General features: G+C 47.2%; 2 protein-coding genes and 1 non-coding gene across 3 annotated transcripts in view; 1 reads left to right on the forward strand and 2 right to left on the reverse strand.

Moving 5' to 3' along the window:
* Positions 1 to 1,778: 1,778 nt before the first annotated feature.
* On the reverse strand, positions 1,779 to 3,517 carry B4GAT1 (beta-1,4-glucuronyltransferase 1). The gene is made up of 2 exons (XM_015411935.1): positions 2,249 to 3,517; positions 1,779 to 2,024 (listed from the first exon to the last, which is right to left on the reverse strand). The coding sequence occupies exons 1-2, from the start codon at positions 3,305 to 3,307 to the stop codon at positions 1,833 to 1,835; spliced, it is 1,251 nt and encodes a 416-aa protein (XP_015267421.1). The 5' UTR covers positions 3,308 to 3,517; the 3' UTR covers positions 1,779 to 1,832.
* A 480-nt stretch (positions 3,518 to 3,997) lies between these two features.
* TRNAS-GCU lies at positions 3,998 to 4,079 on the forward strand. The gene has a single exon. It is a non-coding gene; the product is annotated as a tRNA-Ser (tRNA).
* An 8,564-nt stretch (positions 4,080 to 12,643) lies between these two features.
* Positions 12,644 to 25,979, reverse strand: part of SLC29A2 (solute carrier family 29 (equilibrative nucleoside transporter), member 2) — a 22,359-nt gene continuing 9,023 nt past the window's right edge. Inside the window, exons 7-12 of the mRNA XM_015411922.1 lie at positions 25,805 to 25,889; positions 24,410 to 24,585; positions 21,900 to 22,005; positions 18,604 to 18,689; positions 16,300 to 16,499; positions 12,644 to 12,890 (exon numbers count right to left, since the gene is read on the reverse strand). Of these exons, the coding sequence (XP_015267408.1) occupies positions 12,779 to 12,890; positions 16,300 to 16,499; positions 18,604 to 18,689; positions 21,900 to 22,005; positions 24,410 to 24,585; positions 25,805 to 25,889 (765 nt within the window). The 3' untranslated portion in view covers positions 12,644 to 12,778. The remainder of the gene's footprint in view (positions 12,891 to 16,299; positions 16,500 to 18,603; positions 18,690 to 21,899; positions 22,006 to 24,409; positions 24,586 to 25,804; positions 25,890 to 25,979) is intronic.

A 25,979-nucleotide genomic window follows, 5' to 3' on the forward strand; every position in this document is an offset into this window, starting at 1 on the left:
TATTTCAATTTGTGCATATTCTCTATCATACAGGAACGACGTGAGAAGCAAAGTCAGAAGCAAAACCTCGCAAGAATTCCAGTCTTAGCGGAAATAAAGGAGAAGGCTAAAAGAAGGGCTAATTAAGAACATAACTGGAAAACTGCCAAGAGGCCTGAAAAACCCCATCCCACAAAAAAGGCTGCAGTTGCCATGGAGACTGGCAGTATCCTCTTACTGTCCACCCCCACACCATCTGTGAAGCGATTACTGCCCATGGCAGTGCCTCAGCAAATCAGTGCTGTGTCCAGCCCTGAAATTACTCGCCCAGCCAAAACCCATCAGGTAAGGTAGGCACCACAATCACACTCTGAATGTGATGTCAGTATGGTTGAGTGTCGGAAGGCGGTTATTGCAGGTTTTGAGCCACACACTGGATCTCTTCTACATTGCAATTTGGAAAGAATGAAAGAAAAGTGACAAGCTGCTTCAGTGTTGTCTTGTGGGTGGTGTTTACCACCACAGAGGTGTGGAAAGAACCTTAATATATGTTTCCCCAAATTCTAGAAAATGGATTAGCTTTTTCAAAAGAGCTAGCTCTGCCAACAGCCCTTTCATTAACGTGTATATTCTCACTCCTGCTAGCTCTTTATTACACTATGCCCTAACTACTTATGCTCTACTACTTGGCATAAAGTTGACAAGAATACTGCATTTTAAATCCAAGATATTTGGTTTAATTTGCAAATGGCAGTTTTTAGTGGAAATAAATTATCCCCTCCCTACTTCCAGCCCCAGGAAGTACATTAGTGTATTTATATCCATTATACAAAAAAACCCCAAGAAGACGCTATCAATTTGAAAAATAAAGTCAGGGACAAAAATCAGCAATCTTGAATTGTATTTCAGTTTCTCCTCTTCAAGTCACCCAGCCTCAATCTCCAGCACTTTGACACAAATCCCTGTGGCCCATCCCCACCTCTTAAGCATCATAAAACATCAGCCCTCATTCCACAGGAAGAAATGTGCCTTTTATAGAGGAGGCCAACCAGGGAAAAACAGACAGACAAAAAAGAAACATCAAACATTTGTAAAAGTTAGCGAGTGGAAAGTGTGGAGTCTGGTGTTTGTTCTCACAATCAAGTTCCAGAGATTGTTAGCTCAGATTTATTTCCCAAGTTATCCTAAGGAACTAGGAATTCCAAAGTGAATTAGCCAGAGTCCTTTGTTAGCTATTTCACAAATAAATGTGTTTCTTTGTGTAAAACAGTGACCACCCACCAGAAACAGTTGTATAGTTATTTATCTCAGAACTGAACTGACTGGAAGGTGAGCTAACATTCCTTAGTCTTATCTGGGGTTAACTCCCAGTGCCATCCTAAGCAGAGCTAATGTCAGTCTAAGCTGATTGATTTCAATAGGTTTAGACTGGAATAACTGCATAGGACTGGACTGTGAAATTTGAATTAAAATTTACCTTTGCAATGCAAAGACAGTGTAACTGAACTGTAAACAGGCCCTACAAAAAGTCAGCTGTGGAATTCTTGTGCCTGATAGAAACCAAGATCCTTATATATGGAAGGGTCAGGGTGTGCGTATGTATGCAGACACAGATTCTGCAAAATAAAGCACTGATAATATTCTAGCAGCAACAAACATCACTGGAGAAAGTGGACAAGCTGGCAGGTATGCCCCCTCCCTCCAATGGGCACAGTAGTAGTTCTCCAGAAAAATATTGACAGTAGCATCAGCATCCTGAGTTGGACATTTCTGTCGAGCCGGTGTGCAGTGCTAAATCCCCCCCCCCCCGTCCAAAAGAGACTCAGCACAGTCCCCTATTAGTTGACACAGAATCAGCACCGCCTTGATGAAGTGGGGTATCTTATCTTGAGTTCCTGCTTGAATTGTCGGAAGAGCACCTTGTTGCGCTGGTTCTCAGCATCTTTTTGTGCATGGAAATCACTGGCCACCTTGAAGCCCTTGTGCACCAGAAATGCGTTGCTGAGCACCGAGAAACGGTACCCGGCCATATGGAGCTCACAAGCCTGGTGGGAAAGGACAATATAACAGCAGCAGAGTTCAGAGGCTCTCCCTAATTGAGAACATGCAAGAATAACCCACGTATTCTCTAAAAACTTTAAGAAGCGCACTGCAGGACTGTTCATATAAGGACCCCCCCCCCCAGTCTGGCTGAAATTAAGCTCTTCCACCATCCCAACCCCCAAACTACATTTGGCCCCTTTACCAAGATGACCACCAGACTAGATACCTGACTGATGCGATTGAAGCCATACTGCTTGAAGCGTTCATCGTAGTGTGGCACAGAACTAGCACCAATGTAGAAGGGTTCCCAGGGGTCCCTCCACTCCACTTCATAGGCCACACGCAGGGGGCCGCCCACTGGAAGATTCAGCCAATGGGAGTAGTTGGTGGGTGCCTGGCATCTGGGGCACAGCTCTTCATAGAAAGGCCGGATCTCACCCACTTGGTACAGCTGCAGCAGTTCTGTTTTGGTTCCAGGGATGCGGCGAGTATGGCGGATCTCAAAAGCAGGCACAACGAGGACCCTTGGCGTCCCCTCGTCAGCAACTCTGGGCAGTGCCACAAAGGCCTCCCGTAGCCCCTCGCTGGGCACCATGTCTACATCCACCACCAGCATCCAATGCCCACCGACCGCCCTCCGTGCCACATTGCGGAGCAAGTTATTGGGATAGGAAACATTGACAACATCCATGGCATAATTACGCTGCCCAGCCCCTACCCGTGACAGCTTGGCAAAGACATCTCCACAGGCTTGGAGCCTGGCAAATTCGTCATGATCCTCCAGCTCAGGGAAGGCAGCCACTTGATCGGCCTGGCACACCAGGTGGAGGCGAACCAGCTGGCGAATGGGCGCACACAGGGCTGCCAGTGCATAGACCATCACAGTGGCAAGGCGGACTTCGGCGGCATTTGGAGCGAAGAGGGCCACTGAGAGTGGGCCTCTCCAGCGTTCCACCAGTTGCTGAGTGTGATGCAAGTTGCTAAGGCTGGTGTGGGTGACCAGCACCACATCTTGGCTGTGCTTACCATCCCAGGTACCACGTAACATGTCCTGGTAGATGCGGAACTGTCTGCTGGCATCCAAGCTGCCACCACTGGCCAGCACTTGCTTGAGCCTCTCCTTGTGCCCGTCGCTGGGCAGGGACTGGCGCCCTTGGAAAAGCTCCGCATAGTGGGACCGTTGATCCTGTCCATGCAGTCCTGACAACAGGGCCAAATACAGCAGCTGCAAGCCAGCCACGAGTGCCAGCGCTGCCACCAGCACCTGGAAGCATGAGCACTGCATGGGCAAAGGGGGTACACAGTGTGTGTGTGTGTGAGAGAGAAGTCTCAAACCTGGCCCATCAGCTGTGGCTCCTTGCCTTCATTTCCTTTGCAGAGCTGCATGGTCCACCCTGAAGAGTCTGCAACGCGGCATGAAATCTACCTTGGGAAGAACCTTGCAAAACAGGTTAATGCATCGCGAGCAGCTGCTCGTCTCCCTTCCCTTCTTCTGAAAATCTACGAGCTTCGGTACAAGATCTGCTCGGGAGGGGGCGTCTTTCTCTAGCGCCCTCTACTCACGAGGAGGATTCATTACAAGGGGGGTGGCGGACGATTGCGACCCCCCCACCCGCTTTTCATTGTGCCCCCAGCCCTTCTGCACAGTTTTTCAAGCACATACAACCCCCCACCCCCCCAACCTCCGTTCCGCGAAGCAAGCGGTTTTCAGGCGCCGAGGTTCCCTCCCAACCAACCACCCCCCTTTTATTTTCATTTTGAGCGTTTGTGTTTTTTGGCGTTTGTAGAAAGCATAGCGAAAGACGGGCGCGGGGGGGGGGGGGGGGGAGAAACACGACGACTGCATACTGGAAAATTGGAAGTCATCGTGGGAAAGGGATAATACAAGAAAGACGAATTCTTATATAGGAAAGAGCTTCCCTGCCAGCTGGAAAATAACTATAGACCAGGTAGAAGAAAACACTTAAGCCTATGAGACGAGGTGGCCGAGTGGTTAAGGCGATGGACTGCTAATCCATTGTGCTCTGCACGCGTGGGTTCGAATCCCATCCTCGTCGCACCTCTTTTGAGTAACAGGAAGTTACCTTACATTTTCCGAAGATGGAAGGGAAAACAAGAAGAAAGTAGCCCCCCCCCTCCTCCTGTATTCTGTTGAACTTTAAGAGGAAGTCACTAGGTTGAGAGAGCTGAAGAACGAGAATGCAGTCCCCAGCTGAAAAACCCGGGGGAACGGTTTCAAGAAAGCGAGACTGTGGTGGAACTCAAAGGAGGTAGATCACCCGAGGTCCTCCAAACCTCGAGCTAGTTCTGGAGCTCGGGGGCGGGAGGGGGGGGGGAACACACTTCTCGCAGAATATATAAAATGTTGTACAGTCAGTTCCATGACGGACGATAACTGTGGATGTGTCAGAAGGGAGGGGGGTGGGAGAGCCACTACAAATTAACCTTTTACTTATAAAGACTTTAAATGAGGAAGAAATGGATTCTACTCCAACAGAAGAGTCTCCAAGTGAGTTTTAAAAACACGCATGGGGATCGATTTCTCTCGTTTTAATTCTTGAACTTGAGTTTTTAAAATTATGTGTAATAATTTTACTTTTAGTGCGTTCAAATCACATCAAAGCACAAGAACCCCATCAAGTATCCGTGAAAACTATGATTACTTGATTCCCCCCTCTACAGTACCACTTGTTTCCAACAGAATCCTGGGAGTTGTTGTTTTCTTTTGGCAGGGTGCACATTCTGTTAGTCGCAATCTGGATAGCCCGCTAGCTCGATCTCATCATATCTCAGAAACGAAGCAGGCAGGGTGAGCTCTGGCTAGTATTTGGATGGGAGACCTCCAACTTGGAATACCAGGACTGCTACACAGAAAAGTCAGGCAATAGCAAACCACCTCTAAAGGTCTCTGGCTTTGAAAACTCTTGCATTGCAAGTCAGCTGTGACTTGATGGCAAAACAAAGGGGGGGGGGAACCGATTCTGTTAGCAGTGCCATCCACCTCCCCAGAAACAGCTTTTACTATCATGAAATACATCTACATTTGTAGTCCTTTCCTTTATTATTAAGCTTGTATGACCAAAGGTTTTGAGCATATAACCAATACATCACAACAGGGCAAAGAAACAAAACCAACCTTACAAACACCACAGAACAGGCAAAAAGACAAAATACAGAACAATCAAATACATGTATCTCATAAAAGTCTAAAACACATTGGATAAAATATAACAGCGGACCTATACAATTTCTCATGCCAGCAGGATAATACTTATTATAGCAGCATTTTAAGGAGATCACTATTGTCAAATATTTTGCAACAGATCGAGTTATTTCTGAATCAAAATCGGCTAAAGATAGAGATACCACCCAGGACTCAACAAGAAGTAGATATCTGGACCTACATTTGTAGTATAGACAGGCTATCATTTTCAGGGTGTTGGTGTGGTTCTAGGGTACATGTTCATGCACTTCTGTGTAGCCAGCTTAACAGCGATCAGGAAATAAACTGGATAGGATTACACTGTTATTTCCAATGCTTTCTCCACCAAAAGGACATTCACTTGTGGAAAACTTCCATATAAATATAGAATAAATCTCACTACCAGATCTTGTGGACAAAACTGGGGAGAGATGTCATTATGCCATGCTTTACTTTCTGAGATATCTGCCATGGAAGTCCAAACCTGGATGCCAACCTAGACAGACCACGGGTCTGACCCCCACCCCACCCTAGTGGAACGGGCGCCCATTCAACTTTCCTACTAGAACAATTAGTATGCTGAGAAGGAAAGCATTTCTTAGAGCCTGAAAATATTGTTAGATCCCATATTGTTTATGGATGCCCAACTGGTGTCTTCAACCAAAGTCCTTGCTCCATTGGTGTACCAGCATGTGCCCCTTTGTGAAAAAGGATCACTGTACCTAGAGATGGAGGGGGGACAGGAAAATTCAAGGGGAAAATTCCCCCCCCCTTTTTTTCCTGAGGGGGGCCCCCCCCCCAATTTTTCCAACAGAAAAATTGAAAATTCTTGGGAGTACTGAAAAAAAATTCTTATGAACTATTTTGTCTTTTAGAATGAGTGAAACACTTTTAAAGACAAGGTGGGCATACTGTAGAGGTATACAGCTCTTAAATACAAGATATTTCTGTACCTAAAATGATACCAAATCTTCATGAGGGAAGCATGGCTTTCACTGCTTCTGTGGCCTTTTGACCTGATGGTTCTCTTGTGATTGACCTTTTCACCTCTCCCTCAAACCACTGTGACACACATACCCACAGATTGTGTATCAGGTAGCTTATTGCCCTATCTTGCTGGAGAGGTAAAATATAAGAAGGAGTTGGAGCAGAAACTGCACCAAACCCCCAAAGGAAAACTTGGGGTTTCACCGAGAACTGAACTCTCTAACCCAGGGGTGTCAAACATGCAGCCTGGGGGCCAGATTAGGCCCCCGGAGGGCTTCTATCAAGCCCACAGTGGAACTGGCTGTCTTCTGCTTCTTCCAGTTCTGCTGCTGCTGCGTCATCGTAGGTTTGCAGCTTACAGATACACACCTGAACAGCATACTCAAGATTGCAACACCACAGACATTTTGATGCAATAATTCAGAGCAAGAAGTGTCAGTTATTAGACACTGTTAAATAAAATAGCAGTTCAAGACCTGGGTGCCGCATGATGGAGTGAGCTCCCATCTCTAGTTCCAGCTCCTGCCAACCTAGCAGTTCAAAAGCAAGACATTGCAAGTAGATAAATAGGTACCACTTCAGTGGGAAGGTAACAGCGTTCCGTGCGCCTTGGTGTTTAGTCATGCTGGCAGGGCCCCAGCTTATTTTGCACCCTAAGCGAGGATCCCTTCAGGCACCCCCCATGCACTGCCCTCCCATGCGCCCCCCCTCCCCCTGCAATGCCAGTAGCTCAGAAAGTAGTATTTTTGCTCACAGGACTCCACAGCTTAGAGGGAACATTGCACAGGAGTGTAACCATTTATCCAGGCAACTTTGTCAAAAACATTTTGTGCAGCGCAAGCGAGACCAGCTGCTCCCCGACACACACTCTCTAGCAAGACGACTTCCTCGGAGATGGCCGGTGGTGCCTCAGCTGGGAACTTTTGCGGAAGGAGGAAACCCACGCTGGAAGGCAAAAGCCTCAAATTGCAGCTTATTCGGCCAGGGTTTCATTCGCCACCCCCCCACACACCTCTTTCATGTCCGTGGGCCCGCTCCCCCGCCCCTCCCATTCAAGGAGGCCCTTCTTGTGTGTGTGGGGGGGTGCCATTCCAGATCTCAGGGAGAGGAGAAATGGGGGGGTTGGTGCAGAGGACGCTGCGCTTGCAGTCAGCGCTTCTGGGTGCACTTGCCGGACTCAGGGAGAAAGAGGCGGTGGCGGTCACCCAGTCAGGGCTTTTGGCGGGGGGGATTTGGTGGGGGGGTGCACTTTGGCGCCCTAAGGGCCTGCCCGCCCTAGGCGAATGCCTAGTTCGCCTAGTGAGCCGGCCCTGCATGCCGGCCACATGACCACGGAAACGTCTTCAGACAGCGCTGGCTCTTCAGCTTTGAAAAGGAGATGAGCACCGCAACCCTAGAGTCAGATTCGACTGGCTTTCGAGCAAGGGAACCTTTACCTTTACCTGGCATTACATTTTATGACACACATGGCCTAGCCCAACAAGGTCTCATTTATGTAAGATCTGGCCCTCATAACAAATGAGTTCTACACCTCTGCTCTAACCAGTAGCTACAGAAGAAAGAAGACAGCATCTAGCTGGAACGACATCTAGCTGTGCAGTGGTGGCACAGTGAGTATATCCCACTGTCTTAACATCTGAACTGTGTTAGTTCAAGCCCCGCGCTGGTGTGAGCAGCCAGCCTGTTGTCCCCAGCTCATCGTCCACCCAGCGATTCGAAAGCTTTAGTGAGTAGATAAAATGGGAACCACTCCTTAGCGAGGGTGGGCACGCCAACCTCCCTTCTGGGAGGGCGTTAGCTGACGGTCGGACGCCTGGTCAAGGCTTGTAAGAGGCAAAACAGCTTCCCGGCTACGAAAAAGAACGCCTGCAATGGATGTTCCAGCCAGGCGGTGGCAGTGTGGCGATTGACATACGGGTCCTGAGGCCTGGCCAGCAAGCAGCCGTGCGGGAAAATGACGGAGCAAGCCAGAAGACGTCTACACCAGGCAGTGACGGCGCATGCAATTAAAGTCAATATATGTTGTCTTCCCTATCCCCTACGAACATTGTTAGTCCCTTGTCTATATATGGAGTAACTGTACATCGCTTTGAGCCCACTGGGGAAAGCGATTAATAAATGGAAAGTATTATTATTATTATTATTGACCATTTGTGTTACCATATTTTCCTGATCAAATAATATTTTTACACAGCTTGTGTTTCCAGTTTAATTCCTATTTTTTCTACTTTTCACATAGCAAAAATTAAGGTATATGGGCTAAGCACTGGGTATATTTGCAATTTGGGTCGTAGAACATGAAGGTATTTATAACTATTAAATGCCATAAATATTTCAAAGACTACGATTTTACATGCTAAGTTATAAATGATGCATTTCCTGTTGTTAAAGCAGTAAAATTAGTTTAGGTTTGATATTATCATATATTTCAGGCTTTCCCCAAATTTCCATTCCCCTCCCCAAAAGGTGGAGAACACTCCCCCCCATGCCTTCCACATTCATAGAAACTTTACATCTCTAGTTGTATCACAGTTGCCCATGGCTCTCTGACATCAGGCTCCTCTCTACCATAGCAGATATTGTAAAATGTTTGGAAATTTCAACCAGTCCAGACTACAGCCACTGCCTTATTAAGGACCTGTTGCAGTGAACATGAAAGACTGGAAGCGGCTTTGAAAGGAAACATCACCAAGCCACAATTCAATGTATGTGCTGGTTTTGAATGACATGCTCTGGGAATCTTCTTCCAATAAACCTTCCCTGCCCTTGAGATCTTCATAGGTGGTTTTCCTTCTTAAATAAGGCAGGTGCCTCCAGAGAATGGCTCTTTCTGTGGTTGCACAGAAGAATGTTTGCCTGTCTGCCAGCTTGTTAAGTGCTGGGCGAATACCATCGTGTCTCCTCCCCTACCTCTCAGCCTTTGTCATTATGGTCGTTTGCTTTTGTAAACAACCTTTTCCTTTCTATTAGGTCAGGCTGCCACTCAGATGGTTTTTATATTTTTTGAGATCTTCTGACTGCTGTGTATTATTTTCATTTCTACCTGCTGCTTTGCTGCCAACCATTTTGAAGATTTACGGGTAGAAATATGGCAATACACATTTTAAACACTGATTTCTCCTGGAGCAAATCCTGCTTAAGTTGCTAATGCAGTGGGAAGAAAGAGACTAAATCTTTTTTTGTTTTTCTTTAAAAAAAAAAAAGCTTTATTGAATGGCAAAAATAAGCTAACTAAACTTCTCAGAGTTGTTCCACATTTTACAGGCAATATTTTTTATTTATTTTTTTAAAAAGATGAATACAACCTTAGGATAGAGGTCCTATTTACAACAGCTTAGGACTCTTCTTGGATCTCCCCACCCCACCCCACCCCATGCCAGGCTCTGATACAAAAAGCTTGAAAAGAGGTCGTTCCACAAAGTATAGACACTGCAAACAGTAAAATACATTAAAGATAATATTTTCACAATTGCTCTTTGATCATTAATAAGACTAGTATTAAAACCAATGTTATCTAAAGCCAAGTCTGTTTATGAATGAAATGCGGGCAATTCAGAAATGTTTCACAGATTTAGACTGTGAAAACAAAATTGTAGCAGGGGTCTTCTTTTATTTTGGGGTCCAGGGGAAGGATCGCAACAAGTAAACACAGAACAAAGTTTGAGTCCAGTGGCACCCTTAAGACCAACGAAGTTTCAAGGTATAAGCTTTTGTGTGAAAGCACGCTTCCTCAGATTGTGCTTGCACACAAAAGCTTATACCTTAAATAAAACTTTGTTGGTCTTAAAGGTGTCACTGGACTCAAACTTTGTTCTGCTGCTTCAGATCAACACAGCTACCCACCTGAATCTATCAACAAGTAAACACTTCAGACGTTTCCTCTTTTTTCGTTTGTGCAAAGAGGTCTGTGTTTTGCATAAATCAAGGCATGAGTAGTTGTGCAGGCTCCCCAGCAGGAGGCCAGGAAGTTATCTAAATCATAAGGCAGATCTAAGCATCTTTCACTCAGAAGCAGAACTCTTGAATGACTGTTTGGTGAAAGAGACAGACAGGTATCACACAGAAACATTCACTGGAGCCCAAGGACAGGATACAGCTTCCTGTCAAACGAAGGGCCCTATTATATATTACACTGCTTATGGAACTGCCCCAGGTCCTGCCAAGTAGACATGCACTGGAAAATTCCCACCAGCAGCACACGTGGAACCCACTGGTTCAAGCAAGTTCCTCCAGTGGGAAAACTGCAGCTTCCCAGGGGCAATCCAGGTCAAGAGAATGGTACGGGGAGAGGCCCTTCTGCTCATGTGCTGCAGTCATGATCCAAACTGGTCTCCAACATGAGTCATGACTGAGAATCTAAAGCAGGAAACCATACATAATGTGCAGTTAGGCCCTTGAGGTTCAGCTGCAAACCTGCAAACTCTCACATAAGGATGCTCAGGATTGCATCTTAAACAGCCAAAAATGTCTTTTGTCTAAAACAGGGATCGCTTTTATGTTACGGGGGACTATACACTTCAGCAGCCAGCCGCTCAGGGGCCAACTCATTCAAAGTGGTGAATACAGTATTAGAGGACATTTAATCAGAGTAAGCATTGCCAGCTACCGGTATCCAACACTGCCGTCAGTGACCTATGAAACCAGGGAGGGGTTGTGGCTCAGTGACAGAGCATCTGCTTGGCATGCACAAAGTCCCAGGTTCAATCCCAGGATCAGACAGTACGTAATGTGAGAGATCCCCACCTGAGATGCCGGAAAGCTGCTGCCGGTCTGAGTAGACAGTACTGACTTTGACGGACCAAGGGTCTGATTCAGTAGAAGGCAGTTTCATATGTAGCCCTGTTGTATTTTATTGCACTGTTGTGCTTATGTAAGCCGCCCTGAGCCCGCGTGCAGGGAGGGCGGGGGATAAATGAAATAAATAAATAAATGTGTCCTACCATGGATCTGGCTGCAGACTTGGAAGGCTCTGTGAGCTCATCTGCAGAACACCTGCTTTGTACACAGAAAGTCTCAAGATCAGCCTCCAGTTAAAAGTACTTTAGGCAGCTGGGGTCATGAATGGCGAGCTCCTGCCGGGCCAAGTCAAAAAAGGCAGAGACAGGAGGTGGGTCATTCCGATTCTATATACGGGAGCTCTCTAAAGCCACCCTGTTTCTACAGCGCTTGCCTAACTGATTTAAAGCTGATTCACATCTTTGTGTAGCTCCATGTAGCTTTCGCGCTTCTTTCCAGATAAGCCGGGAAGGGGGGCAAGACACTGTTATAATATGGAAATAAATGAAACGTAGGAACTGGGAGGGGGGGAGATTTGACCCACAGGCCACTACTTGCTGAGTCCTTGCCTAAATCAAAAGAAGTCCAGTGGGCACCTTAAAAAACTAAAAAAAATTCCGGCGTTGAGTTTTCATGAATCAGAGCTCACTTCTTCAGATGCTCCAACTCACAAAAGCTCATGCTAGAATAAATGTTGTTGGTCTTTATGGTGCCACTGGACTCTTGTTTTATTTTGCTACAGAAGACTAACACAGCTATTCCCTGTGCATAAATGAAAGCAGGCACAGAATGTGTCTGTGGTATGAACCTTCACTTGGGAGTTTTATGGGACACCAAAGCTTGTGTTATATTTACACAGCAAAGGAAGACACTTTCCCTTGCCAATTCCTGGCCTCTTTTTTGAATCAAGATTTCAATCTCCTTCTTTCCATCTAAACCCAGAATACTTTATTCTTCTTGGCACAATGTACAAAACCATCCATGGGTGATGTAGAAATGGTTTCGCTTCTAGACTTCCACCAGTTCAAGCTTCAGTGAGGAAAATTATTCTAGGAGCCCAAAGGCGCTTCATTGTTCATTCGTTTGTCTGGAACTGGGAAAAGCTGCTACAGAATTTGCCTTGTGTTAAAGACAACTCGCTTTTCATTCAAGGTGGGCAAGTTTCTAGCCCTATGGTTACAATCAAAGAATGTATAACTACAAAGACTCAGTCACACACAAAAATGGGTTTTTTTTAAATAAAGATTTTGGGTTGCCACAGATGGGAAGGAGGGCCGTCTCCGTCCCTCGTTTTAACACTGACTGTATACACTGTCACCCCTCCCTTGCCCAGAGTCATCCTTCAGCAGTACATTCCACAAAGCAGTTTGTGCGTTAGACAATAATACTTCCTTCAGCTGGAAAGCAACGCAAAGAGAAAAGTCCCAGACGGGGATATTTTATACAAAGTCTCCCAGTCGCACACAAAAGGCAGTTGCCTCAGCCACTGCCGCCTTCCCTGAGCAAATTACTCCCCGTTCACATGTCTGAAAAATCCATGGCTCTTTCTGAAAATACATTCAGTCTCCTGGGTTAACAAGAAGGTGACTGAGTGAAACACACACACACCGCACACATATACACATTTTCCCTTTGTTTGGAAGACAGTAGGTTGCCCCTCTAGGAAAACATTAGCTGCCATAAAGAGGGGACCTGGAGCAAAGACTGGAGAATGTAAATGGAGCTACCAGCCTCTCCTCGAGACTTCAAAATGAAGAAATGTCCAAGTTGTGACAGAATGGATGGCACCCTTCAAAGCAAGAATTTCAGGACGAAGGAGAGCCCAGCCCCACAGGAGAGCCCCAAGGCCAAGAAGAAGGTCATGATAGCACCCGCCAACTCACTCTCATGGGGCTGTACCTGTCTGAGGAAAGAAAGAGAAGGCGTTAGTCTCATGGGAAAGGGCCCACCTCTGTCGTTCTACCCTGGAGAGGCAATCAGTGCTGGGGTGGAACCCAAACGAGAGTCAATAAAAATAACATTTTGATTCTTGTCATCAAGCAGCAGCTGACTGATGGCGAGACCCCGTAGTGTTTTCAAGGCAAGAGATTAAGAGAAGGGGTTTGCCATTGCCTGCCTCTGGTCCTTGCCACATGGGGGGAAAAAGTCGGGCAAAAGTGCGGCTTTTAAAAGCCACACCAAAATAGGCACGCGGCGGCGGGATCATACAGATTCTGTGAACCGCGGCGCAATTGCTCCCTGGCACGATCAGATGCCGGGGAGACAGCGACGGGAGGCTGCCGAACTGCACATGTCTGAGCATGCGCAGTTCGGCCAGGAGCTGGGGACGCGCCGGCGATCCCATGGCCGGCCTTGATGCGGCCTTGCCTGAAGAACCACCTCGGTAGGTGGTTTAGTTTTGCTGCGTGTTTTGGGTGGAAGGGCCGGATTGGGGACGGGTGCGCAACGCTTCCCAGATGTTGCGGTGGGATCGCGCCTGTTTGCTGCGCCCCCGATCCGTCCCTCTCCTGGCCCAAAACCTCTCGTGTGACCGGGGCCTCTGCACAGCAACCCCGGGCTTCCTTGGTGGCCTCCCATCCAAGTACTAACTAGGGCCAATTCTGCTTAGCTTCCAAGATCTGTGTTATATGTATATTTAATGTAAGCTTCACTTTAATGACCACAAAGCGATTACACAGTAATACACAAGCAATACAAGAAAAAACTGTATAAAAAACGTTATTGTATTTTGAATACTGATATTACAGTAAAAAGAGCCAGTTTGGTGTAGTGGTTAAGTGCGTGGACTCTAATCTGGGAGAACTGGGTTTGATTCCCCACTCCTCCACTTGCCCCTGCTGGATGACCTTGGGCAAGCCATAGTTCTGGCACAGCTGTTCTTGAAAAAGAGCAGTTTCTGTCAGAGCTCTCTCAGCCTCACCTACTTCACAGGGTGTCTGTTGGGGGGAGAGGAAGGGAAAGGAGTTTGTAAGCCGCTCTGAGACTCCTTTGGGTAGTGAAGGGCGGGGTATAAATCCAATCTCTTTTCTTCTTCTTCTACAGACACTGTTCATTTTGGTTATTCTTAGCTTCACTTTAATGCCACATCTTCTGAGGTAATTGTTAATCCTGTGTAGTATATTTTTATGAACCAGTCAGTCTGGTGTTCTCATTAATATTGATTTTATATTGTTTCTAAAGATGTTGTTAGCTGCCTTTGGGGCCTCTTGTGGAGAGAGCAGGATATAGGTGGCCAAAATAAATAGGGAAATGCCTAATTCAAACTCTCAATCCAAAGATATGTCATGAACACCACTGAATATAGTAACACGGTGCTTTTCTTCAGTCTTGGAAGTGTATTATGTGCCTCATTCTGTAACCTTTACCAGTACCCTGTAAGGTATGCCTATAGTAATCATGACACAGAGCCTAGGGGTAGGAGCTGCCTTGGGCCACAGAGTGGTGGGGTCAGGATTTTGGACTCCATTGATGAGTACTTGTGGGTGTGGCTCAGGGGTACAGCATCTGCTTTGCATGTAGAAGGTCCAGGTTCAATCCCTGGCACATGATGTGTAGGATTTCCATCCAAGATCCTGCAGAACAGTTGCTCATCAGAGTAGAGAATACTGACCTTAATAAACTGCTGGTCTGACCCAGTAAAAGGCAGCTTCATGTGCGTTATAAACTAGTTTTCCTAACAGGAATGCTGACCTTTCTTTTCTTTTTTTTGTATTTGTGTGGGCGTGGGCGTGTGCCTGGAAGTCACGGTTGACTTCTGGCAACCCCTGGTGGGGCTTGGACATTACAGAGAGGTGGCGTCCTATTGCCTGCCTCTGTGTCTGGGCCCTGGTATTCCTTGGAGGTCTCCCTTCCAAGTACTTGCCAGGGTCGGCCCTGCTTAGCTTCCGAGATCTGACGAGATCGGGCTTACCTGGGCTATCCAAATCAGGGCAGGAATGTTGACCGTTTTGATGGTGATACTACATTTACGAACATCTCCCCCTTCCGGGGTGGGACTGGAGAGAGGGGCCATGGCTGAGTGGTAGAGCACATGCTTTGCATGCAGAAGGCCTGAGGTTCAGCCACTCGCATGTCAAGTTAGAAAGGCTCTCACGTGGCGGGGCTCGGAAAGAATGCCCTGCACTTGAGCTTGAGATGGGCACTGCCAATCAAATAGACAGTGCTGGACTGAAGGCCATTTTGAGCATATACACTCTTAAGTACTTTACTTAGTCCGTTCTTATCCTGCCCCTCCTCCAAGGGGTGGTGTACAGGGTTATCCCCTCCTCCATTTTATCCTCACATCAACCCTGCAAAGTACTTTAGACTGAGGTAGCAACTGGCCCAAAGTCAGCCCCCAATAAGCTTCATGGCAAGTGAGGATTCGAACCTGAGTCTCCCCAGATCCTTGTCTGGCATGGTGACCACTAAACCACACTGGAATAACTATGCATTAATAAATAAAACTTTCCCAATGCACAGCTGGCCCAAGTTCTTTTTTAAACTTAATAGAAACTGAATAGCCGGCCTGAAACAGGAAATGAGGAGCAAAACTAATCTCTGAACCAACATCCATGATTTGATGCATTTGTCAAGTATAGACCCAATTCCAAGTCCTCGCATAAAAGTCACATAGCCACACTGAACTGGTCTTGAGCAAATCAGTCACCCTCAGTCTCTACCTTATCTATCACAGAGGACAGAATGCTCAAAAAAGCACTTATTACAATTTCTGGGGTGGGGGAAGAACATTGTTAGAGCTGATCAACTAACTCTATTGTTATATATAATTGCTGTTATGTTTTTATTGTTTTATGGATTTTATGTATGGGCTGTAGCCCTCTGTAAGCTGCCCTGAGCCCGCTTGCGGGGAGGGCGGGGTAAAAATACCTAAATAAAATAAATAAATAAAAATAAACATTAGGCCAGAGCTCAGCTGCTCTGTGCATGAAGCTACTGCAAGATATCAGCTGCCAGTCAGTTAATGCTATTTAGTTAGCTTCTAACACCCACCCTGTCGTGAAGCCTCTGGGTGAACTGTGATAGACTTAAGCTCTTCTGCAGGTTGTTGTTATAACAATACATCTTCACTAATCTTGGGGGCCTTCAGGAGTGAGTGGACTATAATTTCAAGACAGGTAGAAAAATCATTACCTCTTGAGTATACAGCAGACTGCTTTCCCGGCTGAGTAACTACAGCCTGTCCCAGCATACATACACACGCTGGGACCTTTTCTCTTTAAGGGAAAAATTAAGCATTACAGGCACTAATCTGCAATTCACATTTTGTTCCTTCATACCCCAGGAAGAAGACTATTCAGTTCTTCACTCACTTTGGTGCCAGGCACATGGTGAGGGAGACGAAATAGCCATTGGAAAGCGAGAAAACCACCATGAAGAGGATGAACCAGGTATCGTGGTGGAAAAGCACAGGCAGGTAGGAGCGTTGAGGGATGTTGCACAACAGGAGCAGTGGGATGAGCAGCAGACGGAGGCCTACCACCACGGGAAGCACAGGCAGGTTCTTCTCAGGCTGGTGAGGGCAAAAACATCCTGTGTCAATTAGTCCAGTCTCATAGGCACCTGCCGCCACAATTCACCTCTTCTTAAAAAGAGGAGATTGGATTTATATCCCGCCCTTCACTACCCAAAGCAATTTCAGAGCAGTTTACAATCTCCTTTCCGTTTCTCTCCCCACAACAGGCATCCTGTAAGGTAGGTGGGGCTGAGAGAGCTCTAAGAGAACTGCTCTTGAGAGAACAGCTCTGAGAGAACTTGTAACTGACCCAGCATCACACTAGCGGCTGCATGCGGAAAAGTGGGGAATCAAACCCTGTTCTCTGTCAGATTAGAGTCCACACTCCTGACCACTACATCGAACTGGCTCTTGGTTAAAAGGTACAAGCAACAAAATACCACCTGCCACAGAGTAGCACAGATAGTCAGTTTGGTGTAGTGGTTAAGAACGCAGACTCTAATCTGGGAGAACTGGGTTTGATTCCCCACTCCTCCGCATGCAGCTGCTGGTGTAACCTTGGGTCAGTCACAGTTCTCTCAGAGCTGTTCTGGAAAGAGCAGTTCTCTCAGAGCTCTCTCAGCCCCACCTACCTCACAGGGTGTCTGTTGTGGGGAGGGGAAGGGAAAGGAGATTGTAAACTGCTCTGAGACTCTGAGTGAAGGGTGGGGTATAAATCCAATCTCCTCCTCCTCTTCTTCTAATCGCTCCAGTGCAGACACTGTCCCCTAGCAATGCCATCATTTGACCAGTGTTCCCTCTAAGCTGAGCTAGTGTGAGCTAGCTCACAGTTTTTAGCCTCCGGCTCACACATTTTTGTCTTAGCTCAGGAAGGATGGCTCCAGAGCAAACTAATACATGCAGTAGCCAAATTGCTCGCTCACAGCTTTAATGCCAGTAGCTCACAAAGTAGATTTTTTTGCTCATAGGACTCCACAGCTTGGAGGGAGCATTGCACTTGACCCCTTCAAGGGCATCACTTACCCTTGCCAAAGAACATGTATGGCTGCTTTCAGATATCATCTATTGCCTCCTGATAGACCATGGCTTGAGTAATAAACTTGAGTTAATCTATCTGACATAAAATAACAAACCCTTTGTTGTTGTAGTTCAGTGGCACAGTCGAGTCCGACTCTTCGCGACCCCATGGGCCAGATCACGGCAGGCCCTCCTGTCTTCTGCCGTCCTCTGAAGTTTGCTCAATTTCATGTTTGTTGCATCTATGACACAGTCTAACCATCTCATCCTTTGCCGTTCCCGTCTTCTTTGACCTTCAATCTTTCCCAGCATCAGGGTCTTCTCCAGTGAGTGCTCCCTTCTCATTTGGTGGCCAAAGTATTTGAGCTTCAGTTTCATTATCTGGCCTTCCAGGGAACAGTCAGGGTTGATTTCTTTTAGGATTGACTGATTTGATCTTCCTGCAGTCCAAGGGACCCTCAAGAGTCTTCTCCAGCACGATAGTTCAAAAGAATCTATTCTTCGGCGCTCGGCCTTCCTTATAGTCCAACTCTCGCAGCCATACATGACTACTGGGAATACCATTGCTTTGACCATGCGGACTTTTGCTGGCAGGGTGATGTCTCTACTTTTTATCATGCTGTTTAGGTTCACCATCGCTTTCCTCCGAAGGAGCAGGCGTCTTTTAATTTCATGGCTGCTGTCACAGTCTGCGGTGATCTGGGATCCCAGGAATGTGAAGTCTGTCAATACTTCCACGACTTCCCCTTCTATTTGCTTTTGTGTAAATTCAGTTTTTCTATTTTTTGCCCCTTCTCCTACTTCCCAGCAGAGAGGACAGTGTTCCTATAATGCTGCCTCTGTGATCAAGTGTGCCAACATTCCTGACCCTTTGTGACCTTTTGAACCTTTTATTTATGTGTCACTATTTTTCTTCTGTACCTGTGTGCATGACGGAATAAGTTCTAGTCCACGTAAGCGTCTCACACAATAAGCCTTTGAAAGGTGCCCCAAAACTCCTTCTGGTTCCTGCCACAACCGACTAACCCAGCTACCTCTCTGGAATTCTTGCAGGCTTCTGGCTGATGCTGCCTACACCAGGATGGAGCAGAACCCAAGTAGGGGGACGCCAGCCCCACTCACCCACCCTTGCTCCATCACTTACCCAGAGGAAATACGTGGTGGCACTACGGCCGAGCCAGTCCATGACATTGAACAGAAGGAAGCAGCAAATCGGAGTGAAGAATTTCCCTGGGAGGTAACAAGAAAAACAGATTTATAATGCAAATGGGGGACTGGAAATGCAACTCTTATTAGAAGCTGCAATCCAAATTCAGATCAGAGAAATGACTAACTCAGAGACAGAAGACTTTTCTTAAATCCATGGTTTCCCCAGGAGGAGTCTGGGTCAGCACAAACAAGCATTCCTATTGGAGAAAGTCACATAATGAACCCATTGAATATTTGGTTTCCCGTTATAGAAAAAATCAACATCGATAAATTCGACTGGGAAACGATAAGAAAAGCAAAATTTAAGCTGCTATTGTATAATTAAATCTGTCTTTGAAGGTATTTTTTAATACAGTTTATCGTTAATCTTTTGATGTTACTAGCATAACTTGAACTCGTTACTTAACACCTATTTTTTTCCTCTTATTTGATATTGTATATCCCATTTTGTGAACATAGCAATAATCTCTCTATGTTTGTTGTTTTATTGATTATTGTTTGTTTGTTTTCAAAAATTTTCAATAAAATTTTTTTAAAAAAAAAAAAAAGTATTCCTATTGGTGCAGGAAACTTGTTTCCCAGCATTTGAACAAGTAGTTGTAGTCACTAGAAAACAGAGAATCTTCTCCCACCAAACATCACTGCTGTGCAAGCTTGGCTGTGGGGATGGCATTAATGTGAATAGTACGCATGAAGCTTTCTAACAAGTCTGCTGGGGGGGGGGAGGAAATATTAACCACCATTTTGGAGCTCCACGTGCATGGGATACTGCAGGTGCAACTGCAGAATGGTGCAAATAACCCCCCCCCCCCAAACCAGACTCGTTAGAAAATGTAACATCTTCTTTGGCCCAACTCACAGAGAAAGGGTCTGTCAGAGGCTGCTAATGGGCCTGTGTGTTAATACTCAGGCATGCTGGACTGTGCAATCTGGATATATTTATGCAAAATATGTACATCTGCATCCCTTTGCATATCCCCCTTCCCTCCTTCCTGTTGCCTCGGGAACTCTCCTCCTTAGCACACTGATTTTTGTCACTTTAGGTCATTTGCTCCCAGAAAAGGGCCTAAAGTGGCTGTCAAGACAGAGACCATCTTAAAGAAATTTTCTAGTCTGTTCAAGCCAAACTTTACTGTTCTCTGATTTAGTGCATGTGCTAGTCACACACACACCCCACACACACACTAGCAGATATGCATCAAGGTTGTCCATCTAGGCCTGTCAATTAAGATCACATTGTTCAGCTGTGAATCTGGTGTAGGGATGCCATTACCCAGTTGGGGGTGAGGGGTGCCCCGATTTTCGGGCCTCTTCCGTGCCACCTGCTAGCTGGCCGGTGGAGGGAAACCCTGCCCCCAAAGGCAAAGTAATGATGTCACACAGAAGTGACATCATCATGTCAGTGACGCAGCATGGCAACACTGGTATTTTGGGCAAAACTCTATGGTTACCATAGAGTTTTGCCCAAAATACCAGAGCATCGCCACACAGCATCGCCAACGTTATGTCACTTGTGCTTGACATCGTTACGTTGCATGCTCTCCCCCACTCCTGGAAAGTCCCTTCCCCACTGCTGGGTCCATCCGAACTGGCAACCCTAATCTGGTGTTGGAGGGGGGAACTCGCTCTCATCCTGGAAGGTACCATGGATATGGCCCAGTGATTGGTTAAGGAAGTCAGGAGGTTATAGCTTGCAATCTTCTATAAATATGGTTCGTGAGAAGAAGTCTTACCCTTGCTTTTACCCTTTCCTCCCCATTCCTCCATGCTGCCAAGAAGATATTTGTATTATGCCCTAGGACTCTTTGCTTCAAGAACCAACTGGGCTGTGTTAGGACTCCAGTAAAAGGTAGACAGGCCCCGGTCACATGGTGCATTAGCCACGCTAGATAGGCGGATTTTCTGGGCGCGGTCTCACCGCCACATCTGGGAAGCGTAGAACTCCCGTGGCTCAACCGAGGCTTCCTGCCGAAGATGCGCGGCTAAAAACTAGTACCTCAGAGGTACTAGTTTCTGGAAACCACAGGGCAAGGGCGGGCGTCTGATCGCGTTTCTGGTGGCATCTGTCGCCCGCCCATGCCCCATTGCGAAAAGGTTGTTTTTTCCCCGAAGTCTCCAGAGATGCGCACAAGCACCCAACGGGGCATGCGCATACTTCAGGTTAAAAAACCCACACACAACCCCGTTTGCTGTGCTGCGCCACTTCTTTGGTGCGTCATGTGATCGGCACCTCCCCCCTAACCATGGGACCTTGACGGGACTGCGAGAGGACGCCTGATTGCGCAGTCGCGCGTTATGTCGCTGCGGGGCAAACAGCCACGCCTCCCCCCCGCGATATCCAGCCTGTGTGACCGGGGCCACAGTTAGCTTTCTTGTTTTTCTGTGCATGTTTACTGCCACTGAACTATATACCTTATTTTTACACCTTTTATTGAACTTTTATACCTTTTATTGAACTTCTTCAATAAAAATCTTCTGTTGCTTTATTGTGCGTGTCTTAGTTGGGGAGTTACTGAGATCAAACCCAGTTACAGCTTGGTTACCTTACCACACCAAGGCAGGGACAGCCTTGACAGAGGCAAAAACAGTGAGATAAGGAGGAGGAGAGTTCTGTTTTTTCCTCACACCCATTTTATCATAGACTTGGTCCTCAGTTAAGACCTTTGTGTCCCACCATGAAGAGCTAAAATGAACAGACCCTCAAGCTCTGTGAGGTTACTGCTGAGTTTTCTTATGGTTTTCAGTTCTGCCATTTTCTGCTGTGACTATAATTATCTCCTTACTTGTAGTGGCATCCATGTTTGTTATCTCCACACTGCTTTATGACAGTGGAAAAGCAGTATAGAAATGTGGAAAGAAAGAAAGGAGAGCAAGTTTTCCAAGGCTCTTCCTTGCAAGAGGAAAATGTCACATGCCTCAGGGGAAAGGAACACCTAGAATTCTTGGTGGTTACCCCCCACCCTACCCCCCGTTCCACCCCATTCGCCTGCAGAGATGGGGATGCAGCTCTCTAGACCAGCCTTCTCCATCCAGGGCTCTTTTTGTAGCAGGTACTCATTTGCATATTAAGCGACACACCCCTAATGTAGCCAATCCTCCAAGAGCTTACAGTAGCTCCTGTAAGAAGAGCTCTGTAAGCTCTTGGAGGATTGGCTACATTAGGGGTGTATGGCCTAATATGCAAAGGAGTTAACTCCATCCCTCCCCTCTCAAAAGGTGTCCATCACTCACTCCAGGTTTTGTTGTCAGACACGCTGGTCACACTGGAAGTAATGGCAGGAAACACGGACAGGGTGACAGAGAAGACCAAGACAATACACAGGGCCAGCTGCCAGATCTAAAAGAGAAGGCAGAGTTAGTCCTGGCTGTCACTGAGGCCGTCCACCAGAGTCCAGGCGGCACCACTTCAGGTGGCAGAGAGAGGGCCAACAGATGAGGCAGAAGTCCCAGGGGTTCACCCCAGAGACGCAGCACCACTTAAAAAAAAAAGTGAGCTCCCAGCTGGGAACTCCTTTCAATGGTGCCACAGGCACTTCTTGCGCCATTTTGAGTTGGAAAAGTGGCATGAGGAAGAAAGATAGGACCTCCCCCTCTCACTCTACAGTGGTCCTGCCCAAAATCAGCCCCCCCCCCCCCCCCCGCCCCCCCTTCCCCAAAGCATCACGGTCACTTTTTTAAATGGCAGCGCGTCCCAGGAGTGAACCTGGGAGCGTCTATCTTATATAGTTTGGCCCAGGGGTTCTTCCCTATGGCTCCCCCCGCACAGAATACCAGCAAATCAAGTAGAAGAGCAAAGACAGAGGTGGGGAAAGCCCTGCTAGGTAAGCTTGCAGCAGCTGAATGAGATGTGCCTGAACTTGTTCTCCTCTGCTCACTGGTACTTTAGGTCTGGGTTTGCCAGAGGCTTCAGCCAATGGAAAAGAGCCAGAGAACTCTTGTCATAGCCTAGAGTTGGGCACAAGATCTGCTGGGAGAGAGAGCGGATGGGGGATCTGCTTTGCACTCACAAGTTCCGCCCCCCGCATTCTCCTGTTTGTTTCTATTGTAACATTTTTAAAAAATTTAAGTTGCTTGGAGTCCCTATAGGGCAGAGAAGTGGGGTATTTTAAAAAAGGGTTCTCTCGCCTAGACATCTCCATGACATTTTTTAAAAAACGTAAACCCCGCTTTTCTTTCCAGTGGAGACTTAACATCTTTCTTCTCTCCTGCACTTTACCTTGACCGCCCTGTGAAGCAGAGTTAGGTTGAGAGACAAAGAGAGAGGTTGTGACAGTCCCAAACCCACCCAAGTGAGTTCCCATGGCAGAGCAGGGATACAAACTTGGTTCTCCCCGATCCTAGTGCAACCTTCTGACCACTGCAGCACACCGGTATTTTTCTGAGAGTCATTTTTCTATGGAGGAGCCATCCAATTATATAAGCCCATGCCTGCTGCATGAAACAGTTTATGCCCAGAGAGAGGCTGACAAAGTCTGAGACACCCATATGGAGCCCCAATGCTCCATTCCAGACCCACCTTCCCCAACCCAGGAAAGGATCTGTTCTAAGTTTCAGCTGAGTTATATCCAGCCCAGGTCTGGAAGCTATCAAACCTGCTACAAGGGGTCCCTTGGGCACAATGCAGTTTTGAGAATGGATCCTGTTTTGGAGGCAACTAACAAACGTGGGAGCAAAGCAACCTCCTCGTCTCTGTTGGGGCCGCTTTCAAACATGTGCAGGAAGTTGTGGCTGGGTGATACTATTTTTTCTTTTCTCCACGATCATACTTCCTGGTTATAGGGAAATGCACTGAGTATTGCCTGGACGCTGGAGTACAGGCAGCATCTATCATCTCAGTGGTCTTCCGCCTTTCCAGACTACTCTTTTGGCTCTTGCCCAAACCTGGTGGAGCATGCTCCCACCCAAGACCATGGCCCTGCGGGATCTATTACAGTTTCGCAGGGCCTGTCAAGTGGAGCTGTTCCGCCAGGCTTCCGGTTGAGGCGGCAGGCGTACCACCATTCTGGCCTCCCCTGTTCATGGCCCCTTCCCAGACTTTAGAGAACATTACTTGGGGCCTGGAGCTTCTTAATCACTTGAAATGAGGCATGGGTACTTCCTGTTATCGCAGGGCTCTTTTTGTAGCAGGAACTCCTTTGCATATTAGGCCACACCCGCTAATGTAGCCAATCCTCCAAGAGCTTACAGAGCTCTTCTTACAGGGGCTCCTGTAAGCTCTTGGAGGATTGGCTACATTAGGGGTGTGTCACTTAATATGCAAATGAGTACCTGCTACAAAAAGAGCCCGGATCTGTTGCTTTATTGCTTTTATCGCTTTCACTGTTTTATGAATCTTATGTGATAAGCCGCCCTGAGCCCACTCGTGGAACAGGGCGGGATATAAATAAATAAATTAATTAAATAAATTAATAATGAGCAGCATGCACATGTCTTCAGAGTTATGTGGCGGAAAGGGAGGCAGTTAAACCAGTGTCAAGGCCAGCACTGTGAACAGCAGACCAAGACCGACAGGAAACACAAGCTGAGCACCCAGAGGTGTACCGCAGTGAAAAACAACCTAAGCCTCAGAACCACAGAAGACTCCTCTCTACTGTCGGCTGAACCACACCTCACTGTCCTGTCGTAACAGAGATAAGCAGCCGCAGCAGGAAAAACTGACTGTGCTTCCCAGGAGGCCGCTTCTCCTCCCATAAGGCATCAAGCTCCCCGCCACATCCCAAGTTGCCGCCCTCAACTCCTACCTTCTGGAGCACACCAATCACCGATGGCGTGGGTGTGGCCAGGCCTGCCCCATTTGTCCCGTTCATCACTTCAGAGGAACACTTGACTTCTACCTGTTCCGGAGCCGAGATCTTTCCGTTGCTCACGTGTAATGGTTCTTCTTGGGAGCTCTGTGGCACAGCAGTGGTGCCCTCCTCTGGAGACACAAGGGAAGAGAAAGGCTCTTGCGATCAGGGCGGGCTTTAGAGACACTACCCCTCCCCTTAACTACAGCCTCTCCTTGGCTGCCAGTCCGATGCACAGACTAGCCACCAAGGTACAACTTGCTTGCTCCGGAATAAAAACAAATTAAGAAATATTAACTGGGTGCCTGCCCTGCCTGCTTCCTTGTTCACCCTGCCCAAACCCGTTCTTTCCCTCTACTGTGCCCTGACCTGAATGACCTGAGTGCCCTGCCCAATCTCGTCAGATCTTGGAAGCGAAGCAAGGTCAGCTCTGGCTAGGACTTGGATGGGAAACCACCAGGGACGTCCAGGGTCACTACACAGAGGCAGGCGACAGCAAACCACCTCTGTTCGTCTCTTCCCCTGAAAATCCTACAGGGCCACCGTACGTTGACTGCCACTTGAGAGCCCTTTCCACCACCACTGTGCTCTGCAGGGTGATCAACAGTATCCCACGAAGCACTGTTGCTGCAAAAGGTATTTGCATTAGCCGGCCAGCTTAGTTTTATTTAATAATTGCTGCTGGACTGATTTGGCAATTACTGATTGTCTGTTTCTGGGATCTGATTCGTCAGTGTTTAAATTTGTTTTCACTGATCCTCCCCCCCCCCCTTAAAAAAAAGAAGACACTTGCATCTTTCAAATAATCTATTTGTAACTTAGAATCACTGCAAGTCAACTTTGGGGCCTGTTTCTATGGTTAAAAAAAACAACAGGGTAAAATCTAAACAAATACAAAAGAAAAAGCTAGGTGCTGTCGCTGTGGACCGACTAGTACACAGCAGTAGTGTACATTTAGCAAAGGGAAAGCCAACAATGGCCACTTGTGGAAGAAAGACCTTGGATATTTCTCTAGAGTCCAAAGCAAACAGAGGGAGGCTTCTGTATAAAGGTAACATGCACATCAGCCCCCTCCCCCACGAGCAATGTTCCCTCTAAGCTGTGGAGTCTTGCAAGCAGAAATTCTACTCTGTGAGCTATTGGCCTTAAAGTTGTGAGCGAGCGATTTGGCTGTTGCATAAATTAATTTGCTCTGGAGCCATCCTTCCCGAGCTGAGACAAAAATGTGTGAGCCGGAGGTTAAAAAACTCAGCTAGCTTACACCAACTCAGCTTAGAGGGAACACTGCCCATGAGCATTTCAAAGTGAAGTCCAGCAATCCCGTTTCCTCTTTCCTTTGACAGTGCCCACCTGGGGGGAGAAGCCCAGCCTTGGTCTCCAGTTCGTAACCTGGATCTTCCTGGTATCTCTTCTTCAGGTAGTGACGGGCAAAGTCCTGGAAGGAAAGGAAGGGAAGGGAGGAAGGGAAGGGAAGGGAAGGGAAGGGAAGGGAAGGGAAGGGGAGGGAAGGGGAGGGAAGGGGAGG

This window comes from Gekko japonicus, unplaced genomic scaffold, assembly GCF_001447785.1.
Source record: "Gekko japonicus isolate JY-2015 unplaced genomic scaffold, Gekko_japonicus_V1.1 scaffold563, whole genome shotgun sequence".
Taxonomy (NCBI): domain Eukaryota; kingdom Metazoa; phylum Chordata; class Lepidosauria; order Squamata; family Gekkonidae; genus Gekko; species Gekko japonicus.

Excerpts from the sequence above, each read along its gene's own strand:
- B4GAT1 (XM_015411935.1), bottom strand. The coding sequence starts at position 3,307 with ATGCAGTGCTCATGCTTCCAGGTGCTGGTGGCAGCGCTGGCACTCGTG. Across the intron at positions 2,025-2,248 it reads GCTTCAATCGCATCAGTCAG|GCTTGTGAGCTCCATATGGC; the intron begins GTATCTAGTCTG and ends CTTTCCCACCAG.